Source organism: Acinonyx jubatus, chromosome B3 (assembly GCF_027475565.1).
Source record: "Acinonyx jubatus isolate Ajub_Pintada_27869175 chromosome B3, VMU_Ajub_asm_v1.0, whole genome shotgun sequence".
In the NCBI taxonomy this organism is placed as follows: Eukaryota; Metazoa; Chordata; class Mammalia; order Carnivora; family Felidae; genus Acinonyx; species Acinonyx jubatus.
Genome location: NC_069386.1, coordinates 46059701 through 46075954, shown reverse-complemented (window position 1 = coordinate 46075954; position 16254 = coordinate 46059701). Strand labels below are relative to the sequence as shown.

The following is a 16254-nucleotide window of genomic DNA, read 5'->3' as shown; positions in this document are numbered from 1 at the left end:
GAATAAATAACAACGGTGACAACAAAAGAAAACAAAAACACGGAGACGAGAAAAAATGTAGGGTGGGTTCAGAGAGCTATTAATCCAGTTTGACTGGATTGCCATGGGGAGTGATAATAAGTTGTGGGTGAGCAGTTGTGGGTGAGCACCCACTCAGCACCAAGCTGAGAAAATATCCTGTGTTACCCTGCTCCTGATTCCTCAGTGATGCCCTTTGCCTGGTCGGATCTGACCACAGATGTCTCTGGCAGGAGGTGCTGGGCGAATAGGAGAGGAGAGAAGCAGGAAGGGCAGCTAGGAGGCTCCCAGGAGAACCCTGGCCCGTGCAGGTGAGGGTCTGTACTCCAGGACACTTGAGCTTTAGGGACACTTTAAAAACTAACATTTTTAAAGCACCAGCTGTGTACCACGTGTGGAGCTGGATGCCTCCATATGCATCATCTCACTACATTAGACTGAAACAAGTTTCTCCCTGGATATACCTGTTCTGTGTAGGGTCTGCATCTCTCGAGGAAAGCATGGGGATAGAGAAGCTTAGAGTGCCTGCTTCCCCACCTCTCCATTCCACTTTCTTCCTCTAAAGTCAGAGGGACAAAGAACAGCCTAAAGACGTAAGGTCCCAGCAAATGCTTTGTGAGAGAAACTACCTGTCAACAGTCTTCCCAGCCTTGCCTAATTTCCAGGCAGCATTGCAGTGATGGGTTGTCATCATAGGGAGGGTGGAAGCAGACCTCTGAACTTTACTGTGCGGAGAGAAGGAGCTAGAGCCTTGAAATCAGAGAGATATGAGCTTAGATTCAGCCCTGCCAGCATCCAGTCTTGGGGGACCAGCTGTCCTGGTTTGCCAGCGAATGAGAATGCTCCAGGCACATGAGACTCCCAGTGCTAAAGCCTGGGCAGTCCCAGGCAAGGAGGGGTGAGCTGGCCACCCTCTTCAGCCCCCAGGTCTGACCCCTTCCCTCACCCCATCTGCAGTCAGCAGGTGCATCCTGTCTAGGGGGTATGAAACATCACTGTGTTCCTCCCTTTATTGTACTTGCTTGTGAGTTTGATTTTCTGCTTACTGCTTGCCTTCCTCACCAGGACAGGTGGCATATGAAGGTGAAGGTCAGATCTTTCTAGCTGACTGCTGTGCTCCCAGCATCTAACACTGAGCCTGAAACGGAGGTGATCAGAGGGGACTGCTGAGGGAATGATGGGTAATAAAACTCTAGGAACCTCCGTTTCCTCCTCTGTAGTGGATAACCGCTCCTAGGGTTGTTTCTGAGAATAATAAGTGAACCCAGCAATAACCCTGGTACCCAGGACACCCCTAGGACTTCCTTCCCAGTGGTCCATTATTCTCCCTCAGGTCGGAAAACCAGTTGATTCATCCTTCCCTGATGTTTATGTAGCGCACCATGTTTAGGCACCTGAGAGAATCAGGGTGCTATTCCTCTCCTGAAAGAGAAGTTGGGTTGTCTTTACTTATAAGATAGGAATCAAACCAAATTAGATTATTTTACCTCAGAAGCCGGTTTCAACTGATCCTTTTGAATGGTATAGTTCTATTATTATATATTACTTCAAACTTAATAGAAAAAAATTGATTAAAATATGTGCCCTGTTCATATCTAGCCTGGCTGAATGCCACAAGACACATTAATTGGAAATGAATTTCTACAAACCCAATCAAGCATCATGAAGATGAAAAATGGACCTTTTTCCCCCTCCGTTCCTTCATTGATTTTTCATTTTCCCCACTCAGAGCTTCATTTAGCAATTTTTCAGTTTCGTTTTGTTGTGGCCTTAATTCATTCCCTTCACTCCCCCCCAAAATGAGATAATGCACCATTTTCCTTGTCCTTTTTAAACGGTTCTTTTATGTTGCGTTAGTGTAGGGCAGATTCCAATCTTGTCATATTTCCCTGAGCTTTATTATTATTATTTTTTTTGGAAAACAGGGTAACTTTATTATTTTTTAAATTCTTACTGTGATGGTTTTTATCAAGGAGAATGCACTTCAAAAATACAATAACTATGAAATTACAGTGTTACAAGACTTCTGAAATAGAATTAAGAGCAGCCGTAGCAACTATGAAAAACCTTTTCAGAGGAAGAGTATAGAAGTGTCAATTATTCTCATTTTTCATGGGGAGGGGGGCAAATACATGGACATCAGGCAGGATTCCTATTTTGGTAAGGCTGAGGAAAACAATTATTTTCTAGATCACAGAGGGGAACACTGAGTTTGGTTGGAAAACAAGGACCTGTCAGGACAAGAGGAGGCAAAAGGACACTAAATCCAGAAGTGAGCCCTAGAAGATTCTTGGCTATCCAAATGATCCATGTTTGCCCTGGTCGGTTCACTGATCCACTGGGCCTCTAAGGGGGGTTGAAAATGATAATGGGAATCTTCAAACTATTTTCTTGTGGATTTTTCAAATACTCTCACAGCCGCTGAGAAGTCTACAAGGACTCATAATAAAGTATCTTACTGCTTTTACCTAGAATTCATAACCCTGGTTGTCGCGTTTTGATGAGAGGCTTTAAATGGAAGTTCGTCATCTTTGGTATGTTTTTCAATGGGAAAATGATTTTTTTCTTCATAAATGCGGTTCAAAGCAGTCTTTTGAAATGAGGGTCCATGGGAAAGAGTAACAAATTGGAGTTGTTGGTGATAGAGGTTGGGAGCTTTATTTATTAACGTGTGGTCAAGTTTCACAATACCCGTGCATGCACACACACAGCTCTCACACCCTGATTTTGAATAAATGTGCCTGTGGGCCTTAATTGGTTATTCCTAAAATTTGAATGAAAATGAAAGTAAACAAATTTCCAAGAAAACGACTGGTTAAAACTTAGTTTGGATTGAAAAAAAAAAAATCTAATTCCCTTTTCCTTGCCTGATGTTGATGTGATTCAGTGTGATCATCAGTTTTAACATACCTTCTAGTATTGTGCTCCTTTTTGGTGTATGTTTACTGTTTCATTTAAGGCATTTTCCAGATACACATATATTGTCATTTGCCAGCTGGTAAAACACAACACCCTACAGCAGTTTCTTGAAAAAACATACCAAGCGCTGCCTACTATTTAGTATGTATTTGCTGCTGCATTTCTTACATTCGTTAATTTCTCTTCGCATCCTCCGCCTCAATAGTGAGTTACGTTTCATGAGTTTTGCACAATCGGGTACTATTCATGAAATTCTAATTATAGGGCTGTATTGTATTCTGACATTAACACGAAATGACCTGTGACCTGCATGTCTGTCACTAACAAGAAAAAAAAATCAGGAAGCTGAGAAGCCTCGCAAGTTTCAGGGTTGCTCTGAATCCATAACAGGATCTTACTAAAATTTTGTACAGTTTCATTGTGTTCCAGCTGACACGCAAGCTGTTTTTGAAAGAAATCGGTAGGAGTCCTTTCACTACAGCAATTGTTTCCAGAAGCAGGTTGTAAAAATGTGTGAATTGACAAGGGTGATTCCATCTTCTAAGAGAAACAGTTCTTTTATATAAGATCATTGATACAGTAAACACATCTTCCCTGTGGGTGTGCTGTCTAGTGCAAGAGAGATGTCGACAAAGGATGGTAGTAGCAGTGAGGTGTCTTAACGGGTTGTTCAGAGGGCTGAGGTAGAACAGAAGAGGGAGACACGAAGCCGGACTGGAAGACTTGGGAACTGCTGCTCTGGGAGGTGACTAGTGAGTATCTTGTGACAGCAGGAGATTTCTGGGTGGAGAGGGGGATAGAGGGTGGGAAGACAGGGTTGGTGGAAGCACCAGCCTGTGCAAAGGCCCAGAGGCAGGACCACTGTATGTCCATGGAGTGCTGAGAGGATGGAGTGGCTTAAACGTAGGGTTCATCTGGGACAGGACAGGCATTGAAAGGACACTGGGGAGATACAGGGGGGGCCATAGCAGAAGGGCCTCACATCCATGCTAGGGAGTTTGAATGTCAGAAGCTTGGGAGGGCTTTTAAGGAGGAGAGTGATACTATTCAGCATCTCTGGGCGGTTGGCCTAGAAGTCAATGTTTTGTAAAAGCTCCCTCTAGGTGATTCCATCGTGCAGCCATGGCTTAGCAGGGATTGCTTAGCTAAAATCACCCATGGAGGTATCTCAGTAGTGGCAAATGTGAAGAAAAGCCATTATCAGTTCTAAGAAAATAGAGGATACACCTTTCCCCCAAAACATACCACTTTAAACATCAGACTGGCTGTAGTCGTAAGAGACCTAGCATCCCATGTGATCATTAGGCTGCAAGACGTATATATTCAGCTTGAGTTACAAAGAAACATGCTTATCAAGACAAAAATAAGAAAAAAAATCTAATGTTAGTTAAGAGATTCCAGATTTTACCAGACGGGTTTCTTCTTTTGTTCTAGAAGGGGGTCTGCTATTTGATACTGAAACTTAACGGTTGTGACAAGATTATGTTCTTAAGTAAAATGGATGAGGTCTGGAAAGTAAGTGCTTCTAATTTCTCATTTCTTAATGTCTTGATTCGAGCCTGGTAGCTTGGTCATTTACCACCACCTGGTGACAGCTAGACCTAAACGCAGCTTCATGAAGAATACATGAACCTCTTCAAGGTCAAATTTACAAACATGAATGTATCAAAAAGAGCAAAGGTTGCATGCCAGCTGCATGGTACCCTGCATTTTGGAATAGCCCTGATGTGGGAGGTGCTCTTAGGGATACATTCACCTTGGTTCATCAAGGACTCCAAGAATCTGTTCCAGACAGTTTTGCCCCAGTGGTCTAAGGGATGGATTGTTGAAAGATAGATGCATGGAGCCACTGATTCACTCATTCATTGTCTGGGAATATAAAGATGACCAAGGTCTTTACTCTCAAGAAGCTCACAGTCTAGGGAGGGAGAAATACTAGTAATAACATAGCAGCTAAGTTTTGAGAGTTTATCATGTGCTGGGTTCTATAGGAGACAGTGTTTGAAGGTGCTTTGATGTTGGCAGTCGTAAATAACACTGTTTTCCACACAAATGTGTCATTTAGAGATTGCGCCTCACAACAGATGTCTTCTCGGAGGACACTGGGGTGTGTGCAAGGGGCAGACCCCAGGGAGACTCAGTTGGGATTCAAGGTTGGCGCCCCGTGTAGGGTATGAGGGGCAAGGCATGCAGGTCTGCCAGCCTTGGTGTCCTTTTTTCTCTCATCTGAACAAGTCAACCCTGGTCACAGAACACACCATACAAGATGCCTCTGTAAGGAATGGTCAAGGATGAAAGTATTCACTTAACACAAGAGCACGATCGCTTCTGGAAGCTTCAGTTGCTGGGAAAGGCAAGTCCTGGCAGCAGAAGCTTCAGCACCCCCAAACCCTTCCCACTGTCCTTCTGTCTCTCCTGAAGGGGGTGCCTCTTTTGCTCCAGCATCAGCCCTCTGTCCTCTTAGAACACCCAGGATTTGCCTCCCTCAGCATCCTCCAGGTGACATCTCGGCCCCATAGCTCCTCCTTTCTTTAAATGACAATGCTGTCAGTATTTTCCTGGGAACTGATCATCAGGGTGCCTTTCGATCCTAGCTTCCTTAGACTCACAAACTGCTCTGATTACTCCAGAGATAGTGAAACAAGTGTATTTGAAGTCCCTTTTTAGGTTATTTGATGAAATTAACCCCAACCTCCTTGGAACATTGTAGCTAATTTCACTACCCGTTTTGCCTTTTGTTTAAAGAACTAAAGCCAGTTTTTAAAAAATCTGAATACTGTAGGAAGGAATGAAAAAGGAACACTATAAGGATGATTTTTGAGAACTCTTCCTATAAATATTGAAGGACATTTTAAGAAACAAAACTTTCTTTTTGCCTGTAATCCTACTCAAACATCAGAACTGTTTCATTTATCTAACTTCTGGCTTTTACCTTCAATCATTGTGAGGTTTGTTTTTTTTTTAATCCCTTGAGGCTTTTCGTAAACACTTAACATTTTGCAATATATTTGTTTGTAGCTTCTGTGTAATATATTCCATCAAAGTGAAATTCCATAATGTATTACCTAGTCCTTTAGTGCTAGGCATTAAGGCTACTTCCATTTTCTATTATAAATAATAGGACCAAGAAGATCTTTGTATATACAGCTTTTTTTCCTATGTCTGAATGATATCCTTAGGATAAATTCCCAGGAGTGGGATTAGTGGGTCAAAGGGTATGAACAGCTTTATGGCTCTTAATATTTATTGCTAAATTGCCCAAAGGGTCATTCTAATTTACAATGCCACCTGCAACACACGAGAGAAGCTGTCTCTCCCAGCCCTTTCTGCACGGAGTTCTTCAGCCAGTGGCTTGGGGCAAATTTAATTGTTATTAAAGGGTAACTTGTTACTGTTTTTAATTGGTAGTTTCTTTAATTATTATCCACATTGGATGGTTTTTCTTAAATGTGTTTCTTATTATATTCTATTTAGTATGGCTTGCTTTTTATGTCAGAGGATTATATTTTTTGACACTAGGTGGAATTTAAAATATTTTGTCGTGAAAATGTCAAATGCACTCAGGACAGAGAGACTAATCGATGAAACCTCCTAGGCTTTTTACCAGATTCAACAAATAGCAAGGCTTGGCTCTGTTTGCTTTACTTGTCCCTTCTTTCTCTCTTTTTTTCCCTTTGTGTAGTTATTTTAAAGCAAGTCCCAGATATTCTGCTTGTGTTTTTTATGCTCTTCATTATACATGTCTGAAACATATGGCCTTTTTCTTATTTAATCACAATGCCACTGTCTCATCTAACAAAATTAAAGACAGTTCCTTGGTATCATTTCATACCTATCCTGAAATTTTCTGAAATGTCTTTAACGTGTCCTTTTCACTGTTGCTTTGTGTCACTCAGTCTACGGAGAAGGCCCATTATGTTTGATGGTTGTGCTTCTCACATCTTTTAATCTAGAGCATGCTTCTCCCCATCCGCTCTCCTCTCCCACCAAGTTTCCCCCACCCAGTGACATTGCAGGACCCGAGTCCGTTGTCCTATAAAAGTTCCCACGTTATGGATTTGATTCTTTTTAGCTCCGGCAGCCTGGTGAGATTCGGTTTTAAGTTTCTTGTGGGGGTAAGCAAAAATACTTCATGGTGGCACTGCGCGATTTACTCCGTATCTCTTCTGCAGTCACCGTGGGGATTGTCCCGCTTCGGGTGATGATACTGAGGTGGATTGTGGATTCAGGTGGTGACAGCCCAAGACACTGTTGTAAAGTTCCTCATTAGCTTTGCCCCTGACCCTTTCATCTATTAATGATGGTTGCTTGACTTTCCTAGGGATTGCACAATGGTGATTTTCAAAATCTGTCACTTTCCCATTAACTGGAATTCTTCTGAAAAGTAAAACTTTTTCCCCTCGTAAACTAGGACTTTTTAGTAATCTCAAAATGCGGTTTATACAAGAAAGGCAGGATAAATGCCTTATTCTTCCTCTAAATTGCCAACTTTTTTTTAATGTTTATTTATTTATTTTTGGGAGAGAGAGTACAAGCAGGGGCGGGACACAGAAAGAGAGGGAGATAGAGACTCCAAAGCAGGCTCCATGCTGTCAGCATAGAGCCCGACCTAGAGCTTGAACTCATGTACCATGAGATCATGACCTGAACCAAAGTCGGACACTTAACCGCCTGAGCCACCCTGGCACCCCAGATTGTCAGCTTTCTAAGTAAGCAGTTGGTTCCCTTGTCACTCCCAGTGATGTGCAATGAGTCACTGTTGCTGTTGGTTTTGTTTTTGAGGAGTCCTAAAGTACTCAGGGTCTTAAAAACATGTATATTTCATGTGTTTTACTCAATTACATTCATGATTCTTTTGACACTCACATTGTCCCATCCTTGGCCCAAGGGAGACCCTTAACATATTTTTTTTTCAGGCATAACAAGGTGTCTTGGGTTCATCTAGCATATTTTTACGCCTTGAAATGAGCTGTTCCTCCAAGATGATTGGTGTTTTGTTGGTGAGGGATGGTATTTAGGTGCCACAATCTGGATGTATTCTGTGCTTATTGTTATTATTTCTAAGTTTTCTCAGCAGGCAGAGTTAGGAAATGCATATTTAACAAAGGAAAATAAAATACTATGAGTTCATACTGATATTTTCATTTCAAATTTAACAAAACTTTCTTTTTCGTTCTTTGGTTTCACATTTGTTTCTCTCTCTTACACGAAAAACCTTGATTCCAAACATTATTGTATGACAGTATTTCAAATAGTTTCAAAACAACAGGACCAGTATTGTCAACAGTTTTCCTAGTGAATAAGAGACTTCTTTGCAGTTCTGTTTATGTTTAGAATACATTCTACTAAAAACAAAGTCACATTAGCTCGTTCTAACAACACTTGGGTTCTTTTCACCAGTTTGATAGCCAGTTAAGTTCCTTTATTTCAATTTGTTTTCAAGTTCTAGGATTTGCTTCTTTTTTCCTTTTTCGTTTCATTTTATTGTTTGAATCTGAAAAATGCGCTTTCAAAACTAAACGTAGGCAACAAGGTATTCCCAAAAAAGTCTTTCTTCTGTCTGCTCTGAGTTCCCGCCTCTCCCTATTGGCAGCTCTTTCTTAATAATTATGGTTTGTTTTATCTTTGCAGAATTTTTTTTTGTAAATATATATGCATTCATATGGACTCACCTGTTTTATACTGAAGTTCACATACCATATATGATCCTTACAACGCACCATATCTGGTCTAGATATCTGCATAGCCATCCATGTCATGATGAGCCATGGTTTATTTAACCAGCCACTTATTGATTAATGGAGTTCTGTTTTCTTTGTGTCTTTTAAAAACAAAAATCCTTTGTCCACGTCATTTTATATTTTGGCCAGTGTGTCTTTGGGGATCTCTTTCTGGAAATGGGATTGCTGGGCCGAAGGGCAATGCGATTATACTCCTGTTAGATTGACTTCTAACAGAATTGTGTCATTTTGCACTGAGAAGGATTATTTAAAAAGATCTTGCAAATGTACAAATTCAGTATCCGAGATTCTCGGAAAGTTACTGTGTTCATCAACAGCACAAGTTAGTTATTGCTCGAACCTGCACACTGTTCCCACTATTGTTTATGATATAGCCTGGTACACAGCACCCTGGTTTCTGCTTTTTTTTTTTTTTTAAGTTTATTTATTTACTTAGAGAGAGAGAGTGAGCGCAAGCAGGGGAGGAGCACAGAGAAGGAGAGAGAATTCCAAGCAGGCTCTGCTCCATCAGCGCACAGCCGATGCAGGGCTCAGAATCACTGAAGTGTGAGATCGTAACCTGAGTCGAGATAGAGAGTTGGGCGCTTAACTGACTGTGCCACCCGTCGCACCCTGGTTCCTGCTTTTAGGGCATCCATGGTTTGTCTCTGGAACATGACATGAATGAAAAGCAAAGTTAGAGTAGCTGAAGATAGACTGTGTTGTAAAAACAAAGGTGAAAGCCCAGCTCAAGTCTCTCTGTTTAGGAAGCCTTCCCCGCTTATCTCAGGCCACGTGGGTGATTGATCCTGTCAATTCCATTTGTACATTTAGGGACAGTGACCCTTATTCCAGGCCGAAACTTTTGACCCCTGGTTGAACAGATACGAATGTACTAACAGGAATAACAGGGCTGAATGTTTGAAATGTGGGCTGCCTCACAAATTTAAGCTGAATAATTATTTTCTGTAGAGCTGTGTTTGCATTCCCCAAAGCATGTTCTCTGGAACATACAGGGGACGTTAGTAAGGGTGACCCAGCAAAATCAGTGTGGAAATGACAGGTTAAACAAAGCCAGTGAGATGTGACTCCAAAATCTTGTGCTGTCCCACGCTTACATGGCCACAGAGCCCTCTTTTCCAGGGAGCATCTCGTGCTTATAGTGTTCCATGAAACACAAGGAACCAACATGTGGCTTCTGTTTAAAAGAAAACCAAAGGGGTCCCTTCTAGTTGATTAACTCGTGTTTGTACAATTCTGCATTTTTTTATTAACAGTTTTTAATTTGTTTCTTTCTAGATTGAATCATTAAAGAAAAAGGTGCAGCAGAAACAGCTCTTAATACTGCAGCTTTTAGAAAAGATATCTTTCTTGGAAGGAGAGGTAAGAAACTGTGTTTCTTTAAGCTGGTGTCTTCCCTACCATTATATTTTATGTTGCTGAGCCTACCACCGACACTTAATTAAAAATATGGCTATTTCCTGGCCTTATAAAATTGATTGAAGGTTAACTGCCAACACTGAAAATGAGGTTCTGACAGCTAGTTTTTCTTTACCACCTGACTCTCCTCATTCCTGATTGCTGTGCTCACCCTTGCTTTTTGGCTCTCATTTTTCTTGTTCAAGAATTTTCTTAGCAAGTCGGATAAGCTGTTGAACAACACTGATAATTTCCCACATTTATGTAGTGCTTCATACTTTTGTGAAATATTTTTCATGCACATTCCTCACATGGTTCTCTCAGCAACTCTAGGAAAGGCAAGACAAGGATCATTATCTTTATATTAACAAATGTTTTAAAAGGAGGCAGGTGGCTTTGCTCAAGATCACCCAGCTTAGTTAATGACAGAGCCAGGCTGAGAGAAGAGTTCCTAACCAGTGCTCTGCTGTGACATTGAGTCAGCAGGTTTAGAGGTGACTTAATTTCACCTGAAACTTTCAAGATATTTAGTCTTCCTGATGAAAAAGTTACTTTGGAGATTTGGTTTAGGTTCCAGAAAAGGAAATTACGGATTTGGAAGAACCTGAAGAGCTTAGGCATTAATAGAAGGAGAAGCCAAAATCTATTTGCTCTGAATGCTCTTTATTAACAACTTGGCACTGAGCCTCTTCCTTCTGAGCCTCATGAATCTCTCCTTGTCTCTGCTCAACATAGTTCTTCCCCAGAGGGAGACAGCCCTGGAGAGAATGATGAAGTGAGGAAACAGGAAAGAAACGACATTTGTTAAGCACCTGGTATTGTTGGATGTTGTTAATTGCTTTCCACATCCTTTGTAGAACATAAGAGGTTAAGAGCAGAATAGGACTTGCCCAAGTTGGAACCCTAGATCTGCCTCTTACGAGCTGGGTGACGCTGGGAGAGTTTCTTATAACTAGAACAGGAGGATGGTAATTGCACCTACATGTGTGTGACTGTGCAGTAAGGATGCATAGAAAATGCCTGGCATGTTTATTAAGAGGGATGGCTTATGAATTAGATTATATTTCTCCCATTTTATAGATGGGGAAACTGAGGTTCAGGGGCATTAAGGAACCTGTCCAAGGTGATAATAGAAATGGGTAAGACTGAATTCAAAGCCTGGGCTCTTAACTGCCGTGTTTGTAGGAGGGACAAACTGTTTTCATTTATTCTGTTTCGGGAGCTCCCTATAAAAGTCAGGACCAGAAGTCCCTCATGGCCCACAGGGACCTGGTAGCAGATTCAAGCCCAAGGAGTCTCAGGGTCCTGACAGCTGAGTAAATGGGTTTTTGCCCCGTCCCTCTCCTGCCTTCCCCTCCACAGTCCCTAGGTCCAGCTCCAGCCTTACAGATGGCCATTTCTGAGATTGCCCTGTGAAGTCACCATTCCCTGTGGGAAGAATCACACCTTCCCCAGTGAGATCAGAGAGTGAGGGCCCTGGTGCAAGCCCATGGGTCCAGAGAGAGGGAGGCTCCAGCAGAGCGGAAGGAGAAGCTGACAGGAGGCACAGCAGGTCACCCAAGTAGTGTCCACCAGCCCTCCCCTCCCCCCGACTGTGCCACTCAAGCCAGCTCTACTAGTAGATGATGAAATATACGAGGGGATGTTATGCAGAGAGAACAGCCTAATGCACGTGTATGCTTTAATGCTTCATTTCTTTTTTTCTTTTTTTAATTTTTTTTAAGTGTTCATTTATTTTTGAGAGAGGCAGGGACAGAGACAGAGTGTGAGCAGAGGAGGGGCAGAGAGAGAGTGGGGGGCACAGAATTGGGAGCAGGCTCCAGGCTGTGAGCTGTCAGCACAGAGCCCGATGTGGGGCTCGAACTCATGAACTGTGAGATCATGACCTGAGCTGAAGTCAGAGGCTTAACCGACTGAGCCTCCCAGGTGTCCCTGATGCTTCATTTCTTAAACTCCTTTCTTGTCCAGACTCTGAGATGTAGATATTAGTCCACATAGTTTATTTGGTAGGTGATCCCAGGAAGCCCCAGTAGAGGAGGGGGAAGTTGAGTCAGGGAAAGGCCGAAAGCCGATAATGGGTGCCTTGCTGAGGACATTGCCACCGTGGGCACCTGCAGCTCACTTTCCTTGGGGGTCTCTAGGAGGTGCTGTGCAGGGCTCTGAGTTATCCTTGCCAAAAGGTCAGAAACCTGGGCATTTCGCCACTAACTCCCATCTGCCACTGGTTGAGGCCTGAAGCAATTGTGGTCTGTCTCGGCACAGCCACCTAGACTGCGGTGGTTAGAGGAAGCCCCCAGGAAAAGTCACAAGTGCCTGTCAGGAAATGGATATGAGCGGGACCAGCAGTGTCTGCTGTGTATATCCAATAAGCAAGACTTTGAGAGCCCGTTTTCCTTGAGAATTTAAACTGATGGTAAATTTGTTTCACTCAATTCCCATAAACTATTTAAAATCCACTACAAATGTAGTATGGCTAATTCCTCTTGATTACTTCCTACATCCACTTAAACAGCAGGTAACACACACACACACACACACACACACACACACACACTAAGTTACACAATGATAAGATTTAATAATACATTTATACTTGAACTTTTTCTAAAATATATAAATATCTTGGACTTAATTTATTTCTTCATTGTTTGTTTTATGTATCTTCCCAGGGCTATTGTTTTAGTTATTTCAGTGTTTTCTTAGAGTTAACATTGTAACACTTGCCAGACAGGTGCAGGGCTCTTTCAGATCAGAAGGAGACAGAATAGCTTTTCTGAGTAGCTCTAAGGTTAAAGGGTACAGATTCTGGGGTGAGCACACAGGGTGAGGTGACTTCAAGGTGATTCAGAGTCAGGACCCCTTATCATCATGATGTATGGACCTAGTTTTTAGAACTATTAAAAATTTATGTGTTCCTTATTGGTATTTTACCATACTTTGTTGGGCCAGGTAAAGGTTTCACCTCCTAGAAGATGAGAGATTTGAATTGAGAACTTGGTTTCCTCTCTAGGTTGTTTGACTAGTTTATCCCGTTACAAACACACTGTTGTCTTTGGGTTCCTTGCTAATTGTGTGTGACCACTAATGGCACTGATCGCTGCCCCTCTTTCCACCTGGTTGTTGTATGATTACCAATGCCAAGCAGTCCTTCCATGGGCCCTAAGGTCCTGGGATGACCCAACTTAACAGCTTTTGTTATTAAAAAAATTTTTTTTAAATATTTGTTTATTTTTGAGAGAGAGCATGAGCAGGCGAGGGGCAGAGAGAGAGAGGGAGACACAGAATCTGAAGCAGGTGCCAGGCTCTGAGCTGTCAGCACAGAGCCCGATGCGGGGCTTGAACCCCCAAACCTCGAGGTCATGACCTGAGATGAAGTCGGACGCTTAACCGAGTCAGCCCAGCACCCCCAGTTTCTTTTGTTACTATTTTACCTGATACAGAATTTTTATAAACAAACATTTAATACTCTATAAAAGAAACTACATCGCCTTATATGTTAATGCTTTTTAGTTTTAAAATCATAGCTTATAACATAGCTTATCTTAGTCACCTTTCTTTTTTATTAAAACAATCTTTGTGTACACTTGATATTAATTTTTCCTTTGAAAGTGTTGTGAACACAAGGCATTTCTAAGACTCAATATGTTTCCATAATAATAATTTCCTTCTCCTTGGCCTTTTTTGATGCCCAAATTGTCACAACTCAGGGCGAGTTCTCTTACATTAACTTCTTTGCCCATGCAGCAGGGTTCTTGATGCTTTTGGGTTCATTATTGCTGTCCTCGTTTTTGTCCTGTTTCACAATATGGCATTGGCTTGTCTCCGAGGAGTCCTGGTTCATTTTAGTGGAGAACTATACTGAAAACTACTCGGGCATGAGAACTGGTCATGGTTAAAGCTCTGTGCCTAGTGTTAGGTCAGTTTTAGTAATGACAGAACTGGGGGGAAATGTGTCTTTTTAAGATGATGAAGTCCCACCAACATTTCCAAATTTGTCTAATTATATTGCTTTACAATGCAGGGTTCTGTTGGCCACTAAGAATTTCTATGATGTTCACCTGTTCTAACACCAGTAATTTTTATATCACGCTTTCCATCCCTCTGCTTTAAACCATAATGATGCCAAAGGTGGTGTTTCAGAGACCTTTGAAAAGTTTTGACAGACAAATCTGATAACCTCTTGTATTCCATCTTATTAATAAAGTAGCTACCTTTTATTAAGGGCCTAAACTCAGACTCTGAAGCTAAGCTGCCTGAGTTCAAATCTCCACTCTGCCACTTACCTAGTCATGTAATCTTGGGTGAGTTACTTAACTGTTCTGGGCCTTAGTTTGCTCATCTGTAACACAGAGTCTTCTCTTTACCTTGGTATCTTCTCCATAGAGTTGTTACGAGGATTAAATTAATACTAAGTGATTAGAAAAGTACATGGCTCATAGTAAATGCCATATGTGTTTACTATTTCTCCAGCTGTATGGGTCCCAGGGTCTCCTCTCATTTTATGTATTTCCTTCTCCTCCTCCTCCATGCCTTCTTTTTAAATATTTTTTTTTCTTTTTTAAAAATTTTGAGAAAGTGTGAATGGGGGAGGGGGAGAGAGAGGAGTGAGAGGGAGAGAGAGAGAATCCCGAGGAGGCTCTGCTCTATCAGCAGAGACCCACATGGAGCTCAAACCCACAAATTCATGAGATCATGACCTGAGTGGAAGTTGCATGCTTAACCAACTGAGCCACCCAGGGGCCACACCTTTTTTTTTTTTTTTTAAATAGAGAATGTGGATCATTTTGGTCTCTGAATTCATCGTTCATACTTACTAATGCTTACACTCATTAGATTTTGAACCCCACCCCCCACCAGATCCCTAAAAGTTTGTTCCATTAACCAATTCAAAATCTCCCCAGTACAAAAATATGTCCATTCGTTTTCCCTTTTCTTTTTTTCCAAGCGATTTTTTTTATGTGCCTGCCTCTTGAAGGACTATCCCATCCCCGATTTCCGATATAGAAAATGTTATTAAAATAAAATTATAAGCATATGCCTCCATAAGGTCCATAAGCTTCCTGAAACTGAACAGATTCCATTCCATTCTTCTCTGCTGCAAATCCTGAACCTACAGTTAAATTCAAAGGTAAGAGGAAAGGAGTCAAATGAGTTGGTTTTGTCCACCCTGCATTTAATGCGTGTTGTATGGTACATAAACCTCTCAATGTGTCTGTTGTGCATTCCTGGGACTATTAGTAATTTTCCAGTGTAGTAGTGGGGCGGCAGCACCAGGCACCGGGGCTCCGCGTCCGCATTTTATTGGACACGCGTTCCTGTTTAGTGTGTGTGCTACACCTCCAGCCGTTCCCTCCCCTGGGCCCGAGGGAGTCGGGGGAGGAGGTGGCTGCCATACGCTTGTGACCTAATTGCCAAAAAATGCCACAAGGTGCTGCACCAGGTCCTTCCTTCCTGGAAGGCACGGCGCCTCTGAGCTGCATTTCCCATCTGAACACAAGGGGGTGGTATTTGAAAGGACAACCCTGCGACCTGGAGGTCCAGCCTGAGAAGCATTCACTTGAGTTAGAGTCTGTGGGACTGAGAGCAGAGGCTTTGTTTGCCTGTACAAGTCCTGGCAGTTTTCTAAGTATTTCTTAATATGTCCCTCCTTCTCTAACTTCCTCCTACTGACCCTGTTGAGGCTCCCACCTTCTTTTTTTTTTTTTCTTGTGTGTTCACTTACGTGAACAAACCGCATCTATGTAAAGTGTATGGTGACAGATAGGAACTAGGGTACTTGTGGTGGTCACTTCACAATATATTCAACAGTGAATCATGGGGTGCCTGGGTAGCTCAGTTGGTTAGATCATGAGCTCTCAGTTTGTGGGTTCGAGCCCTGCATTGGGTTCTGTACTGACAGCTCAGTGCCTGGAGCCTGCTTTGGATTCTGAGTCTCCCTCTCCTCTGCCCTTGCCCCACTTGCTCCCTGTTTCTCTCCTTCTCTCAAAAATAAACATTAAAAAAAATAGTGAATCGTTGTATACCTGAAACCACTATAATGTGATGTAATACCTAACAAAAATTAACAGGTATAATTCGGTGACTTTTGACAGCTATATGTACCTGTGGAACCCCCACTACAATCTAGATACAAAACATTTCCATCACTTCCCAAAGAGTCCCTGGGTCCCTTTGTGGT

At 42.1% G+C, this 16254-nt stretch overlaps 1 protein-coding gene across 2 annotated transcripts in view; it reads left to right on the top strand.

Annotated features, from left to right (window-relative positions):
- Positions 1–16254, top strand: part of MYZAP (myocardial zonula adherens protein) — a 90052-nt gene that overhangs the window by 57273 nt on the left and 16525 nt on the right. The window contains exon 11 of one of the 2 annotated variants that reach the window (XM_027067353.2): positions 9957–10040. The exons of the other annotated variant lie outside the window; for it this stretch is intronic. Within the exon in view, the coding sequence (XP_026923154.1) occupies positions 9957–10040 (84 nt within the window). The remainder of the gene's footprint in view (positions 1–9956; positions 10041–16254) is intronic. 2 annotated transcript variants of the gene reach the window in all.